Genomic DNA, 21,251 nt, shown 5'->3' on the forward strand with positions numbered 1-21,251 from the left:
CTGCGAGGTGGTGCATGTTGGACGACGCTTGGCCTTGCTGAAAGCCGAAATCCGGAGGGTAGACAATGACGAGTTGTGTGTGATCGCGGACCACCAGAAAGCCAATACAGACCCGGATTCTAATCAAAAGTTATGATGAGGTCTTAATTCCTGCCTTGTTTTTTGCTCCTCCCTCGCGGTGAGAGGTTGTTTATGCTATTCATATATATATTTAGACCAGGTTTTATGTAGTACTTCGTTCCTGGTCGATGTTCTTTAACAACGGATTATCAGGTCAGAAGTAATCGATTCCCAAACTCCCTCCATCAAGAGATAAGGAAGCAAATAAGAAAACACACGGGGACTTAGCATATTTACTACTAGCTTAGGGCCAAGATCGTGGAGGTCTCGAGAATATCTTATTTCGGCCGTACGGCAATTCCCTTAAGCAGAGAGACAGGTATGAACATATCGAGATAAAGAGAGATAAGATATAGGAGGAAAACACCTGTGTGTGTTCCAAGAAAGCAAAGGAACTCTCGGTATAATTTCTGGGTAATATTAAAGTCTTTCGATCAAAGAACAAGCAGGGTCAAGCTCAACATCTGGCAGTTTCTAATAGATGGAAGTTCTTCACTTGTTCCCATTCAAGACGGCATGCAGGCAAAAAGAGGAAGCATTAATGACCCGAATTCACTCCTCGCCAACAAGCGTCTGGCCCTCCCGGAGTCCTTCGACAACCAGCTCCTGGCCCTCAGCACGCCGGTAGATGTCACGGATATCGTCTTTTGGCAACGAATCAGTAACAAAACTTCGGGTTATGATTTGGAGTTTAGCGTCATATCTTACCAGTAGTGGTCTCGAAGTGTGAGCTAGCATCGTAGCTCTTCGAGATGAAAATGTTGTCCTTTTCGCCGCTGTCGATCGGAGCGTACAGAGGAATTGGAGGACCCATAAACTTCTCCTCAATCTCACCAAGCCTCTCAAAACCAGGCTCGAGCTCCAAGTGGTGATTAGAGTCTGTCTCGGCAATCGTCGAGACAATGGCCACGTAGTAACCTTTCGGGCAGACATTGTGTGCTGAAGACACCATGGCAATGTAGATGTCTGTCATCATGAGTAAAAAGCCTCCGGAGAGAACACAAAGGAGTTTTTGAACACTTACCGTGCTTCCGTCCAACCTGCGACTGAGGAATGATGAGCTGCAGCGAGTCAATTCCGTCCGTCTTGTCGATGGGGTGCTTCAGGATACAGATCGCCCGGAGGACATAGCCAGTGACTTTGACTTTATCCGGGAAGTACGATGGGTCCGCGATAATCTTCTTTGTCTTCGTCGTGAAGGTCATGCCCTCGCCGCTATCACGATCCTTCATCGTCGCTCGGATACCAGAGACCTTGCCGTTTTCGTCATAGAGAACTTCATCGATGTTCGTATTGAGCATGTAGGTACCACCGTAGATAGCAGACAGACGCGCAAAGCCCTGTGGCAGTTCACCAAGGCCATAGAGCGGATAGATATAAGGCGACTTTCCGTAACGGGCCATGGAATTGACGTACAGGCGGATACGGTCGACGGTCTCTTTAGCCATTCCAGGCTTCGAGATGTAGTCATCTGACTGGTAAAGAGCCATCGAGTGACCCACGAAGTCACGAGTGGTCTCCTCCAAGCCAAACTTGTCGTATACATCTTTCATAGTGCAGGTGGCCATATTCAGCCCTGGTTGATGTTAGCTGATAAACCCGATCAAGAGCCGTGCGTCCACACAGACCTTGGTGCGTGCTTGGGTCGTCCTCTTTGAATTCGCCGACCCATTCCAAGAACTTCTTTGCCCTCCGCTTCTCGAACATCCCCATCAAGGATGAACGCAGAGCCTCGCCAGCATCCGAGGGGACCTTGGCGACAGTAGCTTTGGGTCCGCTGCCTTGCTGTACATAGCTACCAGCGATCTGCTTGAACTCCAGGTATCTTGTCACACCAGTGGAAACCAGGATGTTTGTCAATTCTCCATTGGACATCAACAACTTCGGCACGAGATCAACGTTCCAGTCGTTGGGTCTGCCGTATTTCTTCCACGGTTCCTCCCCTGGGCGAACATTGCCGTATTTCTTAAACAACTTTGGGGAGAAGTCAGTAACTACCGAGACCAAACGCATAGGAATAAACCTACAGCCTCGATATTGACGGAAGCGGCTTCTCTATATCAGTCACCAGCAGTCAGAACCTGATTCAGACTCGCGGGGACCTGTGAAGCTTACCCGCCATAGTGATCATTACGATCAATGTGGAGGACCTTGTTTCCTTTGGCACTCAGGACACTGCGCTGGTTGTTAATTTGATAGTTCTTTGCCAGGGTAATAATGCTGGGGTGCGGCATCTTACCCTGAAAGGACGCACTCGGTCAAGCCTACAACAATGTTAGTTGGCCAGGGCAGTGTTTTGACAGCGGGGTAGGAGACGTACCGGTGCCCAGAACGACAACATCATACTCCGGGGAAATCTCTTCCATGATGGGTATCAGGCAGCCTTAGAACAACAGCAAATAACACGTGTAAGATTCAGCAGAAAGATGGAAGATGTGACAAAAAGTTGGTTACAGCGGTGAGTTTTGGAGAGGGAGGTGTGCTGGTTGAGCTGTTGCGGCACCCCACTAACTACTAATAGTTGCCTCAGTCCCCGCGGCGGAGCCCAAACAAGCGGTGGGATTGACTAGTGGCTCTATGGTCTCTCTCAAACTCCTGAGACGTGGATCCACAGACCGCATTCTAATTTCTGGGTCAAAGCCGTTCAGGAGATCATGGTGACTGAGGGGGATTTCAGAGATATTCCTTATATATAATATGTTTGTGTAGAAAAACAAAAGTATCATATGGTTTTTTGTTTCCCTTTGTACTGTACACAATAACTGACTTCTTGCTTAACGAACATGTCTAAAGTGTTCCAAATCCATGGCCCAAGTATAATTATACATTCAGCAAGAAAAGGGAGGCCTGATTCTGTCAAGCAGCAAGAGATGGGATTCCCAGAATAGAATTATGCCTTTGTCTGTGTAGGTTCTCCGCTGTCTTCGTAGCTGTCTTCAGCCTCCGGCCGATAACCACTTTCGTAGAGTCGTCGTGCTTCTTCCCAGGCATACCAGCGTTCACGAAGGACATGCTTGATGGACTTTTGTGTGATTCGGATCTAAGATTGTCCAAATATCAGTATGCATGACTCGATAAGCAACAGAAGGCAGACAGATAGTAAGACATGAAGCAGGACAGCGGATCTCATTTTAATTAGAGCTTCAGAAGGCGCGGACTCAATCGTCGAGTCCATGCAAACAGACCACACACAGTAGCCTTCTTGATCACTGGCTAGGACGCGATCGGTCGCGAAAAGGATTCACAAAGTGTAGCGAATCGGAAGAACTTACCGTGCGGTCACGTTCGTCTGCTTCCCATTGTCCATAGCCTGCCTTGAGCCGCTTCCTTTCCAAGTTTGAAGTAGCTATTCTGTTGCGTTCCTTCACACACACCCACCACAGGCAATGGAGGTCTTCCCAGGACTTCTCGCGGAGTTCCTGCACTGACCAAGGTCGGCCTGTTTTATCAATCAGTCAAGCCCAATGACGTCTCCAAGTCAAGGTATCTCACCATGCGCTATGTCATATTCAGGTGTGCTCAGCGCCTGTCTATCTGGGGGGAAGAATTCCCAGAGACCGTGATTCGGTGTTGGGTCCCGGGGTGGCCGTTCCGCCGGACTCACAGGCTTGGGCAATGGATACTTCGAGACTCCCAGGGGAAATTTGGGCCCTGTTCTATGAATCGCAGAGACACCTCGGTTTTTGCTGAGATCACGACCGCGTCCTCTGGCAGCATTGGCGGCTGTTGTTGAAAAGCCTGAACATTGAATCGACCGGACCGGGTTGAAGTGAAGAGAGGGAGCAAGATATGGAGGGGGCAATTCAGCCAGCGCAGGAACCCCCGACTGACGGGCCAGCCGTATAACTGACTGCCGATGCATCGGGAAACAATATTGACCCTGCAGAGAATCCTTTTGCCGACTGACTGACCGTTGCAAAATAATGAAGGCTACGCTAGCGGATGCAAGCCCGATGGGAAAATCCCAAATTGGAATAGAGGATATATCACGTGATCTTATTGTCGCCTCAGTGAGTTTCGAAGTCCATCAGGATTAAGGGCTATGTATCACTGCAAAACGGGAATTTCTGATGCATTTTCTGGTCTGTCTGGGTATTTATCGACTTCTCAAGGAAAGCGAAAACGTTTCAGTGAAACGCAGGCGCTTAAACAATAGCAGTGTCTGTAACTTACTGTCGTGGCGCAGCTACGGAATGTATCATCCTCGAAAGATCAGCAGTCATTGTCTTTGCTGGATCGTTACTATCTGCCGTTTAGGTCAGGAGCAGATGCTGTTTTTAAGTTAATGAATATTAATTCGTAGAGCGGTTCAAACCACCTAGATCTTTACATATAGTCGCTGGCTTGGAGCCGTGGGGTCCAAATGTCTGTTCTGGTCAGTAGGTACAGTATCAAGGCCATTGTAAATTGCACATCGATACTATCAAATCTCGACTGCCAGTCGAGATACTTAAGATGTCTCCTGCCCTTCTGCAGCCGGGAGGTCCTCTTTTGTCCAATCTCCTTGGAGGCGAAGCTGTATCTAATCAGCCCTACAGCCTCTTCCATACAGGTGGTCCGTGCACCGCCTCTCATGAAGCGCGCGGCTACTGTCACTCCACCTCCAGCAGTGAAAAGAGCCCTGCAACTGTGCCGCGTGAGCCTCTGTTCCCCAAAGCTTAAGAACAGTGTCGCCCTCCTTGGAAGCACTCGATAACTGTCGGCGATTTTCCTTCTCTCCTCCGTTCGGGCTTCGAAGTTCGTTGCACATAGGACATCGAGGCCAGCTTTTCCATTATGAACAGGCCAGGTTCGTCGATTTCGCCCCCCATGATATCAACCCTATCTTCGTACACCATCCTGCCGTGCCAGCGGGGTTTCACAGGCGATCTTCGTGCGGATACGTCTAGCTTTCTTTCTCTGAAGCTTTGCCGATGACAAAGAAAGCGATTGGTCCCCAGAGACCGGTATTTGCAGGAGTCTGCTCCAACTGACGCGATTGCGCCGGAAACCGCATAACCTCTGCCTGTGTGTTGTGCGAAGCGATCGCAACATATATGCAAATTAAATGTGGGCTCTGAAATGACCGCTGACGACTTCAACGATATTACAGGACCAGGCCCGCAGCCTCTGAGAGGCATGTCCGGATTCCCCGCCCAGCAACAAGCCCAAGCTAGAAATGCGACGCTAGCCTCGACACGATTACCCAACGGTAAAATGGGTACGGTATCTCCTCGGAGACCTTCTGAGAGCTGAAAGTTAATGTTGAGGATGTGGTGAACAGGTTCAGGTGCGAATTGGAACTTCGGCCTCCCAATGGGTGGAGCTCCAGGTCTGCAAAATCATCAGCAGCGGAATATGGGAACGATGGGAACTTTCGCACAAAGTCTGGCGGGATCTCAACAAAACACACCTTTGGATCTTTCGTGAGTGCCTCTTTGCTTTGCGAATGTGATATTAGATTGCATGGTCATCCAAGGCAAAGGCCAGCTTGTGGACGGCAGCGCTAATACCTGGTGCTTTTTTCTTTCAAAGAGAGTTTCCATCGTTATCAGGAGCGCCACAGCAGAGCCAGTCACAGAGTCCAGGACAGGCTGTCTGGGCAAACGCAGGGCAGCGGACGACTCAGCAGACTCCTGTGCAGAGACAACAGCCTCCCGCAACCCAGGCTCCGTCTAGAGCGTCGCAGACACAAACCCACTACTCTCAACAATCACAACCTTCTCACGATGACATCTTTCCCTCTGGAGCTCAGTTTGCCAACCGATTAGACGACTTCAGGAACGGTGGTCAAGGAATCGGTGGCCAGCCCCAGACTGGCAACATTGAGGAATTTCCACCGCTCGGGAGAAACGTTCACGCTGATATAGCGCAGGAGCGAAGGGGATCCTTGTTGCAAAACGCCGGGTTTGGAAGCTACGGGTCTGGCATGCAATACTCAGGACAAAATCAATCCGCGCAAGCTCGTAACATAATGGCAGCATCCATGAATGGACACGAGACCAACCGAATCATGTCACCGGCGACAGCAGGTTCAAGTGGTGCGTTCCTTTGAAACCGAGTTCGTCCAAATGGTCATATCCGGCTGACAGGATGATTTAGGAATCTCTACGTCAAGGTCTCCAATCAACCAAGGACCCAACGGAGTCACTGGACAGGATAAAGAGGTAAGCGCTCCTTGGGCCTTCCATTATTAGCTACAAAGAAAAACTGATTCCTTTCTCAGGATCCCACCGCATCTGCTATGCCGAACCAACGCGGTTTACGTCCGGATGGCTACACGGAGCAGGAACAGAACCAAGCGCAACAAATGCAGCAACGTCAAGCACCAGCTGGTGCCGAGACGCAGGAGTCATCAGGCACTAGCCAGAGTGCGGAGCAGCCCCCTCTTACTCAGATGAGCGAGCTGGACAGGTTCGGCCTCGCTGGCTTGCTTCGAATGATTCATAGCGAAAGCCCCGATGTTGCAAGCCTCACCGTCGGCCAGGATCTGATGACTCTCGGTCTCGACCTGAACCAACCTGAGTACGTTTTCGTGGCCCTTCTATTCTTCCGTCTCTGACCTTGCTAATCGAACTCCATAGACCTCTTCACCATTCCTTTGCCTCGCCTTTCGTTTCCTCATCTGCTGTGCCTCTGGAGCAAGACTTCTCCCTCCCGGCTTGCTACAGTGTTGCAAATATCCAGCCACTCCAGTCCCGTATCCCGAGCTTCAGTGATGAGACTCTCTTTTACATTTTCTACAGCATGCCTCGTGATATCATGCAAGAACTGGCGGCCGAGGAGCTGATGGGTCGCAAGTGGAGATACCACAAAGTCGAGCGCGCTTGGTTGACGCGGGACGAGACTTATCCAGGGCCTGTGGATGTTGAGAGAGGTGTGAGTGAACGAGGTGTCTATCTTTGGTGGGATCCTACGAGCTGGAAGAAAGTTCGCGTACGTGGCTTGATTCTCCCAGATCCCTCCTTGATATAGCACTGACAAAAACTGACGATACGTTTTATGCGAACAGCGCGAATTCATTCTCCGGTACGAAGATCTCGACAACAGACTGGATCCCAACAGGAATATTTCACGTGCCGTCGGCTTTCCCCCTCACGCTTCATGAATGTCTTGGCTGGTGACATGGGATCGGGTTTAGTTATCGGCGTTAGTTGACTGCCACTTTAGGTCATACCACTTGGCATCGTAAAGGATAATCATATCAAAAAATGGAATGGTTCTCAGGCATCTATCAATTTCAGCATCTCAATATCCCCATCCATGTATAAATATTGCACTTGTAGAAGCATCACTCGACTGATATGAACAGTCGTTGGCGTAGTCGGAGAAATTGTTGCCCAGTAAAAGTCAGAAGAGAAAAGTGGTGATGTGCGCTTTCCAGGTGATAGGTAATGTACAGTACAGTGCCTACCATCCTGGAGGTATGATGATCCCAATCGGGCAGGCGCCAGTGGCGTGGAGGTGCCCAGACCTGCTTATGTCATCAACACGTGACGCCAATCCCAATCAGGCAAACAATAAACAGCTCCAGTCCCGCCGAAGCCAAACAGCAAAACGTCTCGTCAACACAAAACTGCGAACAAGCGCAGCCCGCATCCAGCAGCTTCGTAGGCGCTGCCCACTCATGTGCTCTAACAAAGCGATATCTTAGGTTTTCCAGAGTCGCAGCCATGAGAATCGTTGAAATTATTATCGACGTGCGTTTAATCCTGTTTCAGTCGCATTGCCGCATGCTCCGCAATACTGACCGCTCGACTACAGGGCTTCAAGTCGTACGCCGTCCGGACGGTCATTTCAGGATGGTATGTTTGTTCTGTTTTCGTCGCGATTCCAACTGTCAAAAATTGCTCTAGCAAATGCGATTCTACGATGTGTTCCTCACCACCTAGCGGCGCATTCGTGCTAACTCGTCGCGTAGGGACGAATCGTTCAATTCGATCACTGGCCTGAATGGCAGTGGGAAATCCAACATTCTCGATGCGATCTGCTTCGTCCTCGGAATCACGAACATGTCCACCGTCCGAGCACAAAATCTCCAAGATCTTATCTACAAGCGTGGCCAAGCAGGAGTCACCAAGGCCAGCGTGACAATCGTCTTTGACAACCGTGATAAATCCAAGTCTCCGATCGGCTTCGAAGAATATGCCAGTATCTCAGTTACGCGACAGATCGTCCTGGGTGGAACGAGCAAGTACCTGATTAACGGCCATCGTGCACAACAGCAGACCGTGCAAAACCTCTTTCAGAGTGTTCAGCTGAACATCAACAACCCTAATTTCTTGATTATGCAAGGTCGAATTACGAAAGTACTGAACATGAAACCAGTGGAGATACTAGCTATGATCGAAGAAGCAGCTGGTACCCGAATGTTTGAAGATAGAAAGGAGAAAGCTCTCAAAACTATGGCAAAGAAGGAGATGAAGGTTCGGGAAATTGAAGGCCTTCTTAAGGAAGAAATAGAGCCGAAGCTGGAAAAGCTACGAGGCGAGAAGCGAGCTTTCCTCGATTTCCAGCAAACCCAGAACGACGTTGAGCGTCTTACCCGGTTAGTCGTCGCTCATGATTACCTGAAAAATCGCGAGCGGCTACGAGTTGCTGGCGAAGAATACGAAGCCAAGAAAGCCAGAATACAAGAACTCGAGGACAATGCGACTCGACTCAAAGGGGAAATCGCTCATCTGGAAGAGGATGTGAAGCGAGTCAAGGCAGTGCGAGAAAAGGAGTTGCGTAAAGGTGGCAGGTTCCAGGCTCTGGAGAACGAAGTGAAGGCACATTCTCATGAATTGGTCCGGTTGGCGACGGCATTCGACCTGAAGAACTCAAGCCTGGCAGAGGAGAAGGAAAAGCGAAAAGCGCTACAAAAGACTGTGAATGAACTTGAGAAACTCCTCAAGGAAAAAAGGACGATCTACGAGAAACTCCAAGCAAAATACGATGCTGCGAAAGCAGAACTCGACTCTCAGACTGCGGAAGTCGAACAAAAGGAAGAATTGCTCCAGACATTGCAAACTGGAGTTGCATCCAAGGAAGGCCAGGAGAATGGATATCAGGCCCAGCTTCAAGATGCTCGGAACCGTGTTAGCGCCGCTGCCACTGAGCAAGAGCAGGCAAAGCTTAAAATCGCCCATCTCGAAAAGAGGATCAAAGAGGAAGAGCCTCGAGCAAAGAAGGCCAGGGAACAGAACGCGGGGCTTTTGAAAGATCTAGATGGCCTTAAGTTACGCGCAAAGCAACTTGAGGCCGAGATGGCCAAACAAGGGTTCGAGCCTGGAAGAGAGGAGCAGTTGTATCAGGAACAAACAGATTTGCAACGGGACATCCGAGAGCTTCGCGAGAAGGCCGATTCCTTGAACCGAAAAGTGGCAAACCTCGAGTTTACTTATTCTGACCCTTATCCTGGGTTTGACAGATCGAAGGTCAAGGGCCTTGTTGCTCAGTTGTTCACACTGGACAAGGATAAGACGCAGGCAGGAACTGCACTCGAGATCTGTGCAGGAGGTCGTCTCTATAATGTCGTGGTCGACACCGCTGAGACCGGCACCCAATTGCTTCAGAATGGGAAGCTGCGCAAGCGTGTTACCATTATTCCGCTGAATAAGATCTCAGCCTTTAAAGCTTCCGCTGAGAAGATCGGCGCTGCACAGAAGTTGGCCCCGGGCAAGGTGGATCTCGCTTTGTCACTGATCGGGTATGACGAAGAAGTGTCTGCTGCGATGGAGTATGTGTTTGGCTCAACCCTCATCTGCGATGACGCTCAGACTGCAAAGACCGTTACTTTTGATCCTTCAGTCCGCATGAAGAGCGTCACCCTGGATGGCGACGTCTACGATCCCTCTGGAACTCTTTCTGGTGGAAGTTCTCCAAATTCAAGTGGCGTGCTCGTCATCCTGCAGAAACTAAATGAGGTCACTCGGGAGTTGAGGAGCAAAGAGCGGCTTCTGGCCCAGCTGCAGGACACGTTAGCTAAGGAAAAGAAGAAGCTGGATGCAATGCGAGCTATAAAGCAAGAGCTGGACCTGAAAAACCACGAGATTAAGCTCACTGAAGAGCAGATTAATAGCAACTCGTCGTCATCGGTGAGTGAATCGCGATCAGAATTCCCGGTTCAATTTGCAGCTGACTTGCGTAGATCATTCATGCTGTGGAAGAAATGAAGGCAAATATCGAGCAGCTGAAGAAAGGCATTGCCGATGCGAAGAACCGGCAAGCAGAAGCCACCAAGGATATCAAGCGGATCGAGAAGGACATGAGCGAGTTCAACAACAACAAGGATAGCAAGCTGGCGGAGTTGCAGTCATCGCTCGATGCCTTGAAAAAGAGTCTGAACAAGAACTCAGTTTCCGTCAAGACACTGCAGAAAGAGCTTCAGGCATCCCGACTCGAGTCCGAGCAGGCTGGAAGTGACCTGTCAGCAGCTGAAGAACAACTGGCTGAGGTCGATTCTACGATAAAGGCCCAGCTGGAAGAGATTGAATCCCTCAAGAAGGAGCAATCGAGGATCAAAGTAAGCCAGCAAGAGATCACCATCTCTCAAGTTCGTCGCTAACGAGCGCAGGATGCCCACGATCTCGCCCAGGCTCAACTGGAAGAAGAACAGGCCAAGCTTACGAGTTTTGATGACGAGTTACGAGATCTCGAGGAGGCCATTCGTTCCAAGGGAGCGCGTATCACCGAAGAGGGCTTGGAGATGCAAAAACTCGGGCATCAACTTGAGAAATTGCACAAAGACCAGCAGGCGGCAGCACAGATGGTCGCTAATATGGAGAACGAGCATGAATGGATTGGAGAAGAGAAGGACAAGTTTGGTCGTCCCAACACGCCATATGATTTTAACGGCCAAAACATTGCTGAATGCAGGTCAACTTTGCGCAATTTGACAGAGCGATTCCAGGGTATGAAAAAGAAGATTAATCCTAAGGTCATGAACATGATCGACAGCGTTGAGAAGAAGGAGGCTTCCCTGAAGCAGATGATGAGGACCGTGATCAAGGACAAGAAAAAGATCGAAGAGACTATTGTTAACTTGAATGAGTATAAGCGGGAAGCCCTACAAAAAACATGGACCAAGGTCAACAATGATTTTGGTCAAATCTTCGCTGAGCTCCTGCCCGGCAGTTTTGCGAAACTTGATCCTCCCGAGGGGAAGGACATCACCGATGGTCTGGAGGTCAAGGTCTGTCTAGGCAAAGTTTGGAAGCAGAGTCTCGCTGAACTGAGTGGCGGACAACGGTATGTTCCCACAGCTCCCAAGAAGCCTCATCAAAGTTGTGAAGAATGTTCTAGCTAACGGCAAGCTCCTTCAGCTCCCTGATCGCTCTCTCGCTCATTATGGCACTTCTCCAGTTCAAGCCAGCGCCCATGTACATTTTGGACGAGGTCGATGCGGCTCTCGACTTGTCGCATACTCAGAACATCGGTCGGTTGATCAAGACGCGCTTTAAGGGTTCGCAGTTTATCGTGGTCTCCCTCAAAGATGGCATGTTCCAGAATGCCAACCGGATCTTCCGTACCCGGTTTAGTGAAGGGACCAGTGTTGTTCAAGCATTGACACCAGCTGACCTGAAGTAAATTTTTGTTTTTACATTCAACCGTTTAATTATACCGTGGAACTATTGTCGCCGTCGTGTTGTCTTTTTGTTATTTGTGTTTTTAACAATTCTCTCTGGCTACTGTGGGCTTCTGTGGTTGGTGTTGGATGGGCTATGCGTATGTACATGATTTTGGATGTTGATACGGCTCGATGACATTGAGGCATGTGTAATGAAGGAAACAATGGTCGATCTTTATTTTTCCCTCTCCTTGCGGTATCACAAAGGTCTGCTGTAAGATGGTCTCCCTTGTCGGAGACGTATTGTAGTAGGGAATTAGTAACCTTGTTAGGCAGCCATCGATTGATGCTGTCTCGCACTTGATGGTCGTGCGCTTGATGGACTGCTAGGATGGCCGTGCCCAGATGTCCGCAAAGGGTAATGGCAATGCCGCAGCCGACTCCCGCTGGGCGAACCGCGGGAAGCGGGTCGAATCTCCCCGGCGCCCGCAGTTGCGAGGAACATCTGACTCTCACACCCTCTTCATCCTAACCATCTAACACACCACTGCTCCTCATTATATCGGCTCCTTTCATAGATACCTGTTTTTGCCTTGTGCTGTGCGATCTCTGCACGCGTGCGTTGTGCATGTGAACTTTGTCTTCGCTGTCACGGGGCCAATCTCGGTGATAACACCGACCGCCACGCCATATTATTCTTCCCGACCTCCAGCTTGAGGCCTATACCATTGAAATATCGTTCGACAGTGGACCGAGAAGTCGCTGATATTATATCCTCGAAATAATACCACGGATCGACTCCAACACAGGGGAGAAATACATTGGTCGTGTCCGGTGTTTTTGCCACGTTCTCAGGGCCTGTTATCAACCGAACAGGCAGACAGCAGCGCATAGGAGAGAGCGTATCTCCAGACTTGGTTAACGACCATGCCAGACGACGAACTTTCAATTAACATTCCCTCACTTCTTACTTTGGCAGTGGTTTCCTTCTTTGTGATTCGATGGTTCTTCAGTCGCGATAGCGGATCGGGGGGGAATGCGTCAGGTCGCTTCCGCGGGCGGGTCGATCCGGCGCAGGTTGAGCAGATTTCGCAAATGTTCCCTCAGCTAAGCAGACGAGACATCATGTGGGATCTGCAGCGGAATGGTGGCAGTGTCGCGGCGACCACGGAGAGGATCCTAACAGGAAGAGGGTTGGAAACGGTAAGTATCTTGGATTGTTTTCCTTCCTTCATTGACTGTCTGTGATGAAATCACTCAAGTCGAGTATCTGAAGTACAGCTTTCTCGATGTCGGGATTGTGTATTTACTAATATTGGTTTCTGCATTTAGCCTCCTCCATCTTTTCAGCCCCAGATCCCTCAGCCCTCGCCTGTCACAACCGCCGTGCGGACGACTTCTTCATCTCAGGCTCCTCCGAAATCACAAGGCCAAGATCTTATATCTCGCTACAATCTGAAAGACCGAATCGAAAAAGAGGACGAGAGCGCGGATGCTCCAGAGCAGACGTCGCAGCCAAGCGGTGGATGGTCCCAGAACAAGAGTGAACGCCAGCGACTGCTGCAAAAACGGAGAGACGATATGATTCTAGCAGCTCGGAGGAAGCTGCTGCAGAAGGATCGTGAAGCTGCTGCCCGTGCGTCTGGGGCTGCATCGTGACAGTGGATATTCAGTTCTATGTTTGTATGAGACTTATGGAAGCCTTTCAATCTTTCCCTCTTATATTCATATTCCGCGGAAGAAGGAAGGGAACAGAGAGACCTGACTAGAGGTAGATAATATATGATCGGCAGAGTGGGCTCTAGCCTGCGTTGGACAGCCACTTGGGCACGGTATACGGCTCAACCCATCTTTTTTCTCCCTTTCATCTTCCATTTTTTTCCCCCCTGTTTTGGCCTTGGCATTTTGTACGGCGTTATTGGAATTAATTCAAGATTACTTTATAATGGATTCTCTGTGGGGTATATATATATATATGTGATAATAATAAAAACGTTTTTGTCATGACCAAATATATCATCATCAGCCATGTCCCTTGGACCCTTTACTCGTAATCCGTTAACGCCAAAGACAAAATGCAAAAATGCAAAAATCACAAAGAGATGCGGAAATATATGCCTAGAACTCCATGTCGTCATCATCTTGGGTGCCATCGTAGTCCCTATTCGGCCCTTCTTCGGCCATTTGCTCTCTTCGGGCTTGTTCGCGTGATGCACCAATCTTCCTCAACCCGTCGACGACTCCTGCGACGAATCCTCTCATTTCCCCAATTTCCATGGCGCCGACGCCCGTGAGCGCAACGCCTCCGCCGCCCGTCGCGGCCGTATCCAGAACGTCAATGCCTTTCCTCATTTTCGCCATCCGCACCTCTCTCAGATCTTTGAGGAGCCGTCGGATCTGGTCCGGCTCAGTGAGATCATCGCTCGCCGCGTCAAGCAGCATATTCCCGACTTCGAGCCAATGGTACGGAAGCGCTGGAGGGTCTTTCCCCGTTTCTGACGCTTCTGCTGGGGTCAGGGCGACATTCTGGGGCAGGAACGGCGGTGTGGGGTAGTACGGCTGTCCGTCGAGTGTGCGTCGGGGTCTGGGAGGAGGCGAGGAGCGTCGTCGTTCCCCTCTCCGGGTCTGGCCTGGGAGAGGGGGCGGAGGGGAAAACGCATCCGTATAGTCCAGATTTTCCGTTTCGATCTGGAGGATCAGGGAGAGAGATTCCGGGTGAAGCCAGTAAGGAGGAACGATATTCACGCGACGTTGTCTTTTCAGCAGTAGCGCAAGCCAGAGGGGAAGGGTAGCGCGGCGCGGCGGTTGTAGAGGTTCAGTTGGGCCCTGCGTCAATTGGGAAAATTGGTCAGCTAGGATGTCAATCGATTGATAAAAGTGAAGACATGATTGTCATTTGAAATTTGGACAGAGTACATTGATTGAGGCGTTGGTAGTATCGTTTTGCACGGTTTGCGGGGTGAGCGGCGGGGTCAATGAACTCACTGCCAAAAGCTCGAGTCCCTCAAGACGTTGACGAGGAACGACAGTAACCATCTCCATTTCAGCGAGAAACTCGATTTCTGAGGGCGTAATGCCCCGTGGCAGGGGGAAAGCCATTGGCAGGCCCCGAGTTGAGCTTCCCGATTAACGCGTCGGAGTTTTGATCAATTGGGTGATATTCTTGTGTTATAATTTCCCGAACCGGTGATAGAAGGCGCACGTTCTAAGGAGTTGTTTATGAACGGAGGAGACTTCAACACTAATCTCTTGTCAATAATTTGACATTTGGCCCAATTGATAAGATATCATGATTGCTGACGATCGCTGCATGTATATCGCGTCTTCAAACGTTCAATCGGCGAATGCGATGTTTGGTGCGTTTGCACCCGTCGACCCAACGGGAGCTCCGGCATTTACTCTTTTCGACTACTCCACAACTTTCACTCATTCTCTCTCTCACCGTCATGGGTATTAGAGCCTGAGAAGAGGAGGGGTGCAGTCGCCGGTGGGATATTTTCCACGCTTCAGGACAGGAGGAACGGGCACAATGAATTCGCCGCAGCTTGAGACCGGCCTGACTCGGGCCGCTCGCTACTTGGTCCCCTTCGTCCTGCTGCTGATTGTTGTCTGGAGGGCCAAGGTCAATACCACCGTGCCGGAGCCATATCTGGACGAAGTCTTCCATGTTGGTCAAGCGCAGGCATACTGGGCCCATAATTGGACGCATTGGGACCCAAAGATCACGACACCGCCGGGTCTCTATCTGTGGTCATACCTGCTATGCGCAACTCTGCTGTTTCTCCGTGGTTCTCCCAAAGAGGTCGGTCCAAGTGAATTACGTGCTACCAATGTCGCAGCTGCGGCCGTTCTTCTGCCCTGGAGGCTTCAAACCCTGTTGGATTTGCTGCGAAAGGAGCGGAATACGCGGCCATCGGGGGCGTGGATCAGCCACACGGTGCTGAATATTTGCCTGTTCCCGCCGCTTTTCTTCTTTTCTGCTCTGTATTACACGGACATTCTCGCACTCCTGGTTGTTGTCGAGGCTTATATTTGGGATATTAAGCGATCTAGCGGTCCTGCAAGGAAAACATGGTCTTCGGCTCTTCTGGGACATGTTTCGTTACAAACAGCAGGTTTTCTTGCGTTTGGCTTGGCCGCTCTAGTCTTCAGACAAACCAATATATTCTGGGTTTCCGTATTCTTGGGTGGTTTGCAGGTTGTCCGGTTGCTCCGGGAAAATGCAACGCCTTGCAAGTCTTTTGATCTGGTTGGAATTATCAAGAAGGGTTCACAGAAGGAGCTTTATGATCCGCTTGTTGAGGAAGCATCATTTACTGGTGGGTTGGATATTAAATACTCGAGTTGAGTAGCATTGCTGATATTCTTTGCTAGATTATTTCAAGACTGCTCTATCTTTACTGTCTGCTGCTATGAGCAATTTGCCCCTGGTGATTGCGTCAGTTCTTCCTCACCTTGTTATCCTTGCTGCCTTTGGCTTATTTGTCCTCTGGAATGGAGGAGTGGTATTAGGTAAGTTCCATCTCTGCTCTGATAATGTTAGAAAAGTTCAATGATGCCAATTTTTGTTCGTCTCAGGGCACAAGGAGTTCCACACCGCGGGTTTGCACGTGCCACAGATGCTCTATATTTGGCCCTACTTTGTATTCTTTTCCTGGCCACTGCTTCTGATTGCAATCGCCAATCTCATCGTGCCCAGCCGATATCTCCCCAAGTTTTTCGATTATGGATTCAAAAACAAGAACAGACTTCCGGGAATATTGACCGCTCTTGGGGTTATCTCATTTATGCTCGTCGCTATCCACTTCAACACCATCGTGCACCCATTTACCCTTGCGGATAATCGTCATTATGTCTTCTACGTCTTCCGGATACTCACGAGATACCACCCAGCGGTGAAATATGCCGTGGCGCCCATATACTTTCTCTGCGCATGGGGCGCCCTCGCAGCGTTTGGCTTTTCCACACCTCCAGCACAGTCTCAAGTTGCCGTAGTTCCAACATCCGTCATCGACTCTGCTACCTCTCAGCAGTCACAAGAGCAGAAGAGCAAGAAGAAAGAGAAGGAGAAAGAGAAAGAAAACAAGAGGAAGAGCAAAGCAGTCACACAGAAGGCATCTTCCAAGGAGGCCCCAGCGGCACAGCAGAGACGACAGGTGCTGACACCGGAGATCATTGAAAAGATCCAGGCCCACATCCTCCAGCGCCAGCAAAGACAGGAGCAACAGCATATCCGAGTCAGCTTCGTACTCGTCTGGCTCATCTCGACCACCCTCTCACTCATCACCGCGCCGCTCGTCGAACCGCGGTATTTCATCATACCCTGGGTGATGTGGCGACTTCATCTTCCCCGCCAGCCGACGCCAGAGGCATACCGCGTGCTGGAACAGCGGCGACCGGGGGTTCCCCGTGACGAGAAAGAATTGTTCAAGGCCAAGTTCGCCACGGATCTCCCAAAGGTGTTGGAGACCATCTGGTTCATCGCCATCAATGCGATCACCGGCTACGTGTTCCTGTATAAGGGGTTTGAATGGCCCCAGGAGCCGGGGAAGGTTCAGCGGTTTATGTGGTAGATGGATGGGTGTGGATCTGATCTGCGCGCTGGTTGCGCCTGGTCAATTAATTTACCTTTCTTCCTTGCAATAATCCTAATTCTCGTTTTCTTTTTTTAATCTTAATATATCCTGTAGTTTAGGAATTGAGATTTTTTTTATAAGTTAATTGGCCTTGAGATTTCAGAGGCCAGATAGATTGGGTAGGGCAGTCTGAATCTATACCATCGTAACATTTCGCATTTTGATTTTTAGTATTCAAGATAATGAAATTAAAGATAATAACCTGGGACAATAAAAAACCGTTAAACAACATACACATACACAAATCATCGTAACCAACTTTTATTCTGGATTGAATCTTTCTTGGGATTATATCTCTAAAATCTTAATGTCATGGATCATAAATGGAGAGTACCTAATATCATAGTGGAAGAATTTACAGAATTCCAGACGCTAATTACGAAGAATATGGCAAGGAATATTCAAGTAATATGGCGAGTAAAGGAATATGTTCACAAAAGACGATGGATGTGGTCTATTTCTTGAAAAACTATCTTGACAAGACTGAATGGGGACCAGAATCGTGAGAAACCAGAATGGCTCTCTCTATATATAAGCCGATTTCCATGCCATGTTCAATATTAGTTCATCCCTTCCCTTCATTATCTCAAATGAATGCTGGTTTAACAGGTAAGATCGCTTCGTTCCTAGATGCTGGCGGAATATACGTAGGATGCCCCATGAGAAGGATATAAAAAACTATATCATGGGCACGCTCAGGGGGCCAGTTTCTGAACCTCATATCGCCGTACCGAGAGTAGTTCCTTCGGATGCTTTCGAGATGTTGGCCTTTGCACCGTGACTGATTAAAAGCTGAGCAGTTTCGACGAATCCTGCTTCGATGGCGACTTCAAGCGGGCTATGACCGGTCTCATCAAGCTGATTAACATCCGCACCGCAGTCGAGAAGAGTTGTGACGGCCTTTGGATTGTCCTTGTCCATAGAGCGGATAAAAACTGCTAAGTTGAATATGTCTTTTCGTTCAACGAAGCAGTTGATCACTTTCGGATTCCCTCTCATCACTGCCAACTGAATTGGAGACCCATACTCTTGACTGCTATCCAAGTACCAATCGGCTCCTGAATCAAGCAGTAGGCGAATTACCCCACATTCACCCATTTCGATTGCACCATGCAGAGCAGTAAAACCACCAGCGTCCACGCGGTTGATATCGACATTGTCTTGAGAGATAATGACTCTGACAATGTCCTCCAATCCTGTCAGAGCAGCTAAGTGGAGGTAATCCTGTGGATACTGATGGGACTCTGGATCTGAATATCTAGACCAGATCTGTGGCACAGTGTCGAGCTTAGTGCACCTCAGGAAAAAGTTGGGATCAACTGATCGGGGATTTCCAGGGCAATCGACATCTGGATATTTGTGATGCGAAGTTGGCCACCGCAGTGCCAGAATCCTGACAAGTTGATGTGCTTCTTTCCGAAACAAACGATCAAGCAAATCCATCAGGGTCTGTGGTATCGTGGTCAAGCTTCTGATGTGACTATCGAAGAATGAGGCACAGTAGAACAATATTGAATCCAAAGGTTCAGCTGGGGGCGCCTCTACAAGTAGATGCTGAAGACACAATATAGCCAGCTGAGCGTTCGCCTCTTCTTGTGTTGGAAAGAAGTCTCGACACTCTTGAGGTATATTGGCAGACTTGAAATTCATGAAAAATTCCTGCACGGAGAAGTGAATAGGCCGCACACGGAGCAGCCCAAATGCATATATTTGTAGCAGATTAAAGGTAACCTCCTTAATGTCTTGGATGGAATATTCCGGCAGCTGGTCTCCGGCGCAATACTGGATTTTATTTTCCAATGAAACCGCGTCGAGAAACTGGCCGGAGTTAAGAAGCTTTTTTGTGTGGAACGCCCAAAGAAAGCACTTCTGCGCAAGTGATCTGCTTGTTTTGGGCAGCATGCTCATCTTCTGAAACACACGCACATAGGTAGCCTGCAAACCCGTGGGTAGCATCGCAAGCTGTCTTTTAATATCAGCTTCAGGGACTTGGTGCAGGTCTTTCAATTGTAAATCAACCCACAAAAACCTGGATATCACACATCAGTCATATTTCCACAGAAGAAAGTTCAAAATGAGACATTACATTCCCCCAGATTTTTTTGTAAGGGTATGTATAACTTCCTGTTGAAGATCTGGGCTGATTTTCCACAAGTCTGTTTCCACTTTATGTCTCACGACTTTAGAGATATCCTCCTCCACATGCGCTGGCTGTATTTCCAGCCTCGCTACACTCTGTTGAGAGAAGATGTGGTAGATGTCACGTTCCCATCGACTAGTCACAAAAGCCTGCATGTTCATGCCTGGGGTGCCAACTGTGCATATAAATTCCAGAATTGGTCTCCGGTACTCCTCAGGGCATTCGTCCAGGCCGTCCAGTACCATAAAGACCTTCTTGAGATGGCGTGTGCATTGGACAAAAAGACTCGTGAGGTCTTCAAAGAGAGGTTGTCGTGCATCTCGAGTAAATTTGTGATAGAAATCCAAGACCTCATCTGGAAGTGCTGGCATCTTTCGACACAGTTGTTTTATGAACATGGATACCACTCGTGCAGGTAGACGCTGCATGTCTGTATCTTCTCCCTTCAAGTAAGCAAATACTACTGCGAAATTCTGTTGTGTACTGAGTTCCACGAGATGATCGATGACCATAGATCTGTTGAAAATTACTTAAGTTAGAAAGGCAGAACACCGACGTAATGTAGGTGGGAGGTCCGCCTGGGAAAGCAGAAGCCATCTAAGCAGGAACTTACGCCAGGATACTCTTTCCAATTCCGGCTAAAAAAAGGTTAGAACTGCTCGTCCACGAAGAATGAAACGACATACCACGTCCGAAACACCAGAGATGATTTGAGTTATCGGCTGACAACCACTTCTCGAACTTGTCATTGGAAAAGAGCCATGCCCCGGTATCTGCATGCCGTTTCCTACGGGCTTCGACATGAATCTCTTCGCTGTCTTCTTCAGAAATCCATCGGAGAAAATTTCCTCTTTCATTTTTACGTTCCAGCGAGCGCCTCCTGTTCATCTCTTCCTGAATATCCAGGGTAGAAGTTAGAGTTATTGCGGAAGTGATTTTGTCCAGATTTCGTATGTGATATTCAAGGTCCGACTTTATACGGCCAAATTGCTCTTCGAAAGGAGCCCATTGAACTTTCAAAAATACCAAGAGAGCACCTTGTGACTTTTCTTTCCCCTGGTCATTGACGAAGACGCGTCTGGCATGTCGACAGAATGCGAGTATGTCTCCGTATACTGCAACAAGAGTTTTATGCAGCAAAGGTTCACATCTACTCCTCTTCGAGTACAGATCAAAGACTTCAAGATCATTCGAGAGCCGCTCGAGCATCACCGTGAGTTTCTCATAATATTCGAAATACCTCACAGCAGCCTTTTCCAGTTAGTATAGCTTAAATAACACTATCGAAGGCAAAGTAAAACGCACGTTGATAATAACTCTAATGACTCCTACCACTATCGAGCTGACATCCGGATATTGCTGGATACCAATTGCAGCGCCTGCCATCAATGTCTCCACAGCGCGAAGGAATCGAAGGGTTTTATCTGCCCATTGTCGCGTAATGGCTCGCTCTTTGTGGGATTTATCCAGACTCTCGACCGTCTTCTGAACTTTCAACGGGCTGATTTCCGCACGGTCACGACTCCAAGCGATCCTTTCCTCCTCTGTAAGTTCTTGCCAATGCATATCCCATGCTTCCTGAAATGCCGCGTTGGTAGAGCGAACAACAATCCATTTCGTCTCAGAAGGGTCAAAGCTTGGTGGATTGGATGACTTCGAGCACGAGCTGTCAGAGACAGTTGCATCTTGCGTTAATAATGCATCGTGATTAGAGTGGAGAGTCTTGTACTCTCTTTTGGAGCTGGCCTTGAAATTGCCTGCTTTGGCTCTCAATTTCTTGAAGAAGGGCATCATGCAATTCCTGAACAATGGAGAATTGAGCCAA

The 21,251-nt window shown here is 49.0% G+C and overlaps 7 protein-coding genes across 7 annotated transcripts; 3 read left to right on the forward strand and 4 right to left on the reverse strand.

Moving 5' to 3' along the window:
- Nucleotides 1–672: 672 nt before the first annotated feature.
- Nucleotides 673–2,486, reverse strand: T310_1493 (Secretory pathway gdp dissociation inhibitor; the record flags this gene model as incomplete). Its single annotated transcript, XM_013475622.1, has 8 exons — nucleotides 673–764; nucleotides 829–1,086; nucleotides 1,145–1,696; nucleotides 1,749–2,094; nucleotides 2,148–2,175; nucleotides 2,236–2,295; nucleotides 2,360–2,384; nucleotides 2,441–2,486. The coding sequence occupies 8 exons, from the start codon at nucleotides 2,484–2,486 to the stop codon at nucleotides 673–675; spliced, it is 1,407 nt and encodes a 468-aa protein (XP_013331076.1).
- A 524-nt stretch (nucleotides 2,487–3,010) lies between these two features.
- Nucleotides 3,011–3,982, reverse strand: T310_1494 (54S ribosomal protein L4, mitochondrial Precursor; the record flags this gene model as incomplete). The annotated part of the gene is made up of 3 exons (XM_013475623.1): nucleotides 3,011–3,160; nucleotides 3,393–3,559; nucleotides 3,613–3,982. The coding sequence occupies 3 exons, from the start codon at nucleotides 3,980–3,982 to the stop codon at nucleotides 3,011–3,013; spliced, it is 687 nt and encodes a 228-aa protein (XP_013331077.1).
- A 914-nt stretch (nucleotides 3,983–4,896) lies between these two features.
- On the forward strand, nucleotides 4,897–11,670 carry T310_1495 (Structural maintenance of chromosomes protein; the record flags this gene model as incomplete). The annotated part of the gene is made up of 13 exons (XM_013475624.1): nucleotides 4,897–4,909; nucleotides 5,213–5,320; nucleotides 5,452–5,525; nucleotides 5,561–6,140; nucleotides 6,202–6,266; nucleotides 6,326–6,624; nucleotides 6,684–7,035; nucleotides 7,507–7,523; nucleotides 7,628–7,904; nucleotides 7,992–10,178; nucleotides 10,232–10,606; nucleotides 10,658–11,331; nucleotides 11,406–11,670. 13 exons carry the CDS (start codon nucleotides 4,897–4,899, stop codon nucleotides 11,668–11,670), a joined length of 5,286 nt encoding a protein of 1,761 aa, XP_013331078.1.
- Nucleotides 11,671–12,577: 907 nt separating this feature from the next.
- On the forward strand, nucleotides 12,578–13,309 carry T310_1496 (Ubiquitin--protein ligase; the record flags this gene model as incomplete). The annotated part of the gene is made up of 2 exons (XM_013475625.1): nucleotides 12,578–12,853; nucleotides 12,983–13,309. 2 exons carry the CDS (start codon nucleotides 12,578–12,580, stop codon nucleotides 13,307–13,309), a joined length of 603 nt encoding a protein of 200 aa, XP_013331079.1.
- A 459-nt stretch (nucleotides 13,310–13,768) lies between these two features.
- Nucleotides 13,769–14,749, reverse strand: T310_1497 (DNA replication complex GINS protein PSF2; the record flags this gene model as incomplete). Its single annotated transcript, XM_013475626.1, has 2 exons — nucleotides 13,769–14,476; nucleotides 14,636–14,749. The coding sequence occupies 2 exons, from the start codon at nucleotides 14,747–14,749 to the stop codon at nucleotides 13,769–13,771; spliced, it is 822 nt and encodes a 273-aa protein (XP_013331080.1).
- Nucleotides 14,750–15,179: 430 nt separating this feature from the next.
- T310_1498 (Dol-P-Glc:Glc(2)Man(9)GlcNAc(2)-PP-Dol alpha-1,2-glucosyltransferase) lies at nucleotides 15,180–17,223 on the forward strand (the record flags this gene model as incomplete). The annotated part of the gene is made up of 3 exons (XM_013475627.1): nucleotides 15,180–15,969; nucleotides 16,025–16,162; nucleotides 16,229–17,223. 3 exons carry the CDS (start codon nucleotides 15,180–15,182, stop codon nucleotides 17,221–17,223), a joined length of 1,923 nt encoding a protein of 640 aa, XP_013331081.1.
- Nucleotides 17,224–18,003: 780 nt separating this feature from the next.
- Nucleotides 18,004–21,217, reverse strand: T310_1499 (uncharacterized protein; the record flags this gene model as incomplete). Its single annotated transcript, XM_013475628.1, has 5 exons — nucleotides 18,004–19,315; nucleotides 19,373–19,942; nucleotides 20,040–20,064; nucleotides 20,113–20,677; nucleotides 20,732–21,217. 5 exons carry the CDS (start codon nucleotides 21,215–21,217, stop codon nucleotides 18,004–18,006), a joined length of 2,958 nt encoding a protein of 985 aa, XP_013331082.1.
- Nucleotides 21,218–21,251: the final 34 nt, after the last annotated feature.

This window comes from Rasamsonia emersonii (assembly GCF_000968595.1).
Source record: "Rasamsonia emersonii CBS 393.64 chromosome Unknown ctg1118621759991, whole genome shotgun sequence".
Taxonomy (NCBI): domain Eukaryota; kingdom Fungi; phylum Ascomycota; class Eurotiomycetes; order Eurotiales; family Trichocomaceae; genus Rasamsonia; species Rasamsonia emersonii.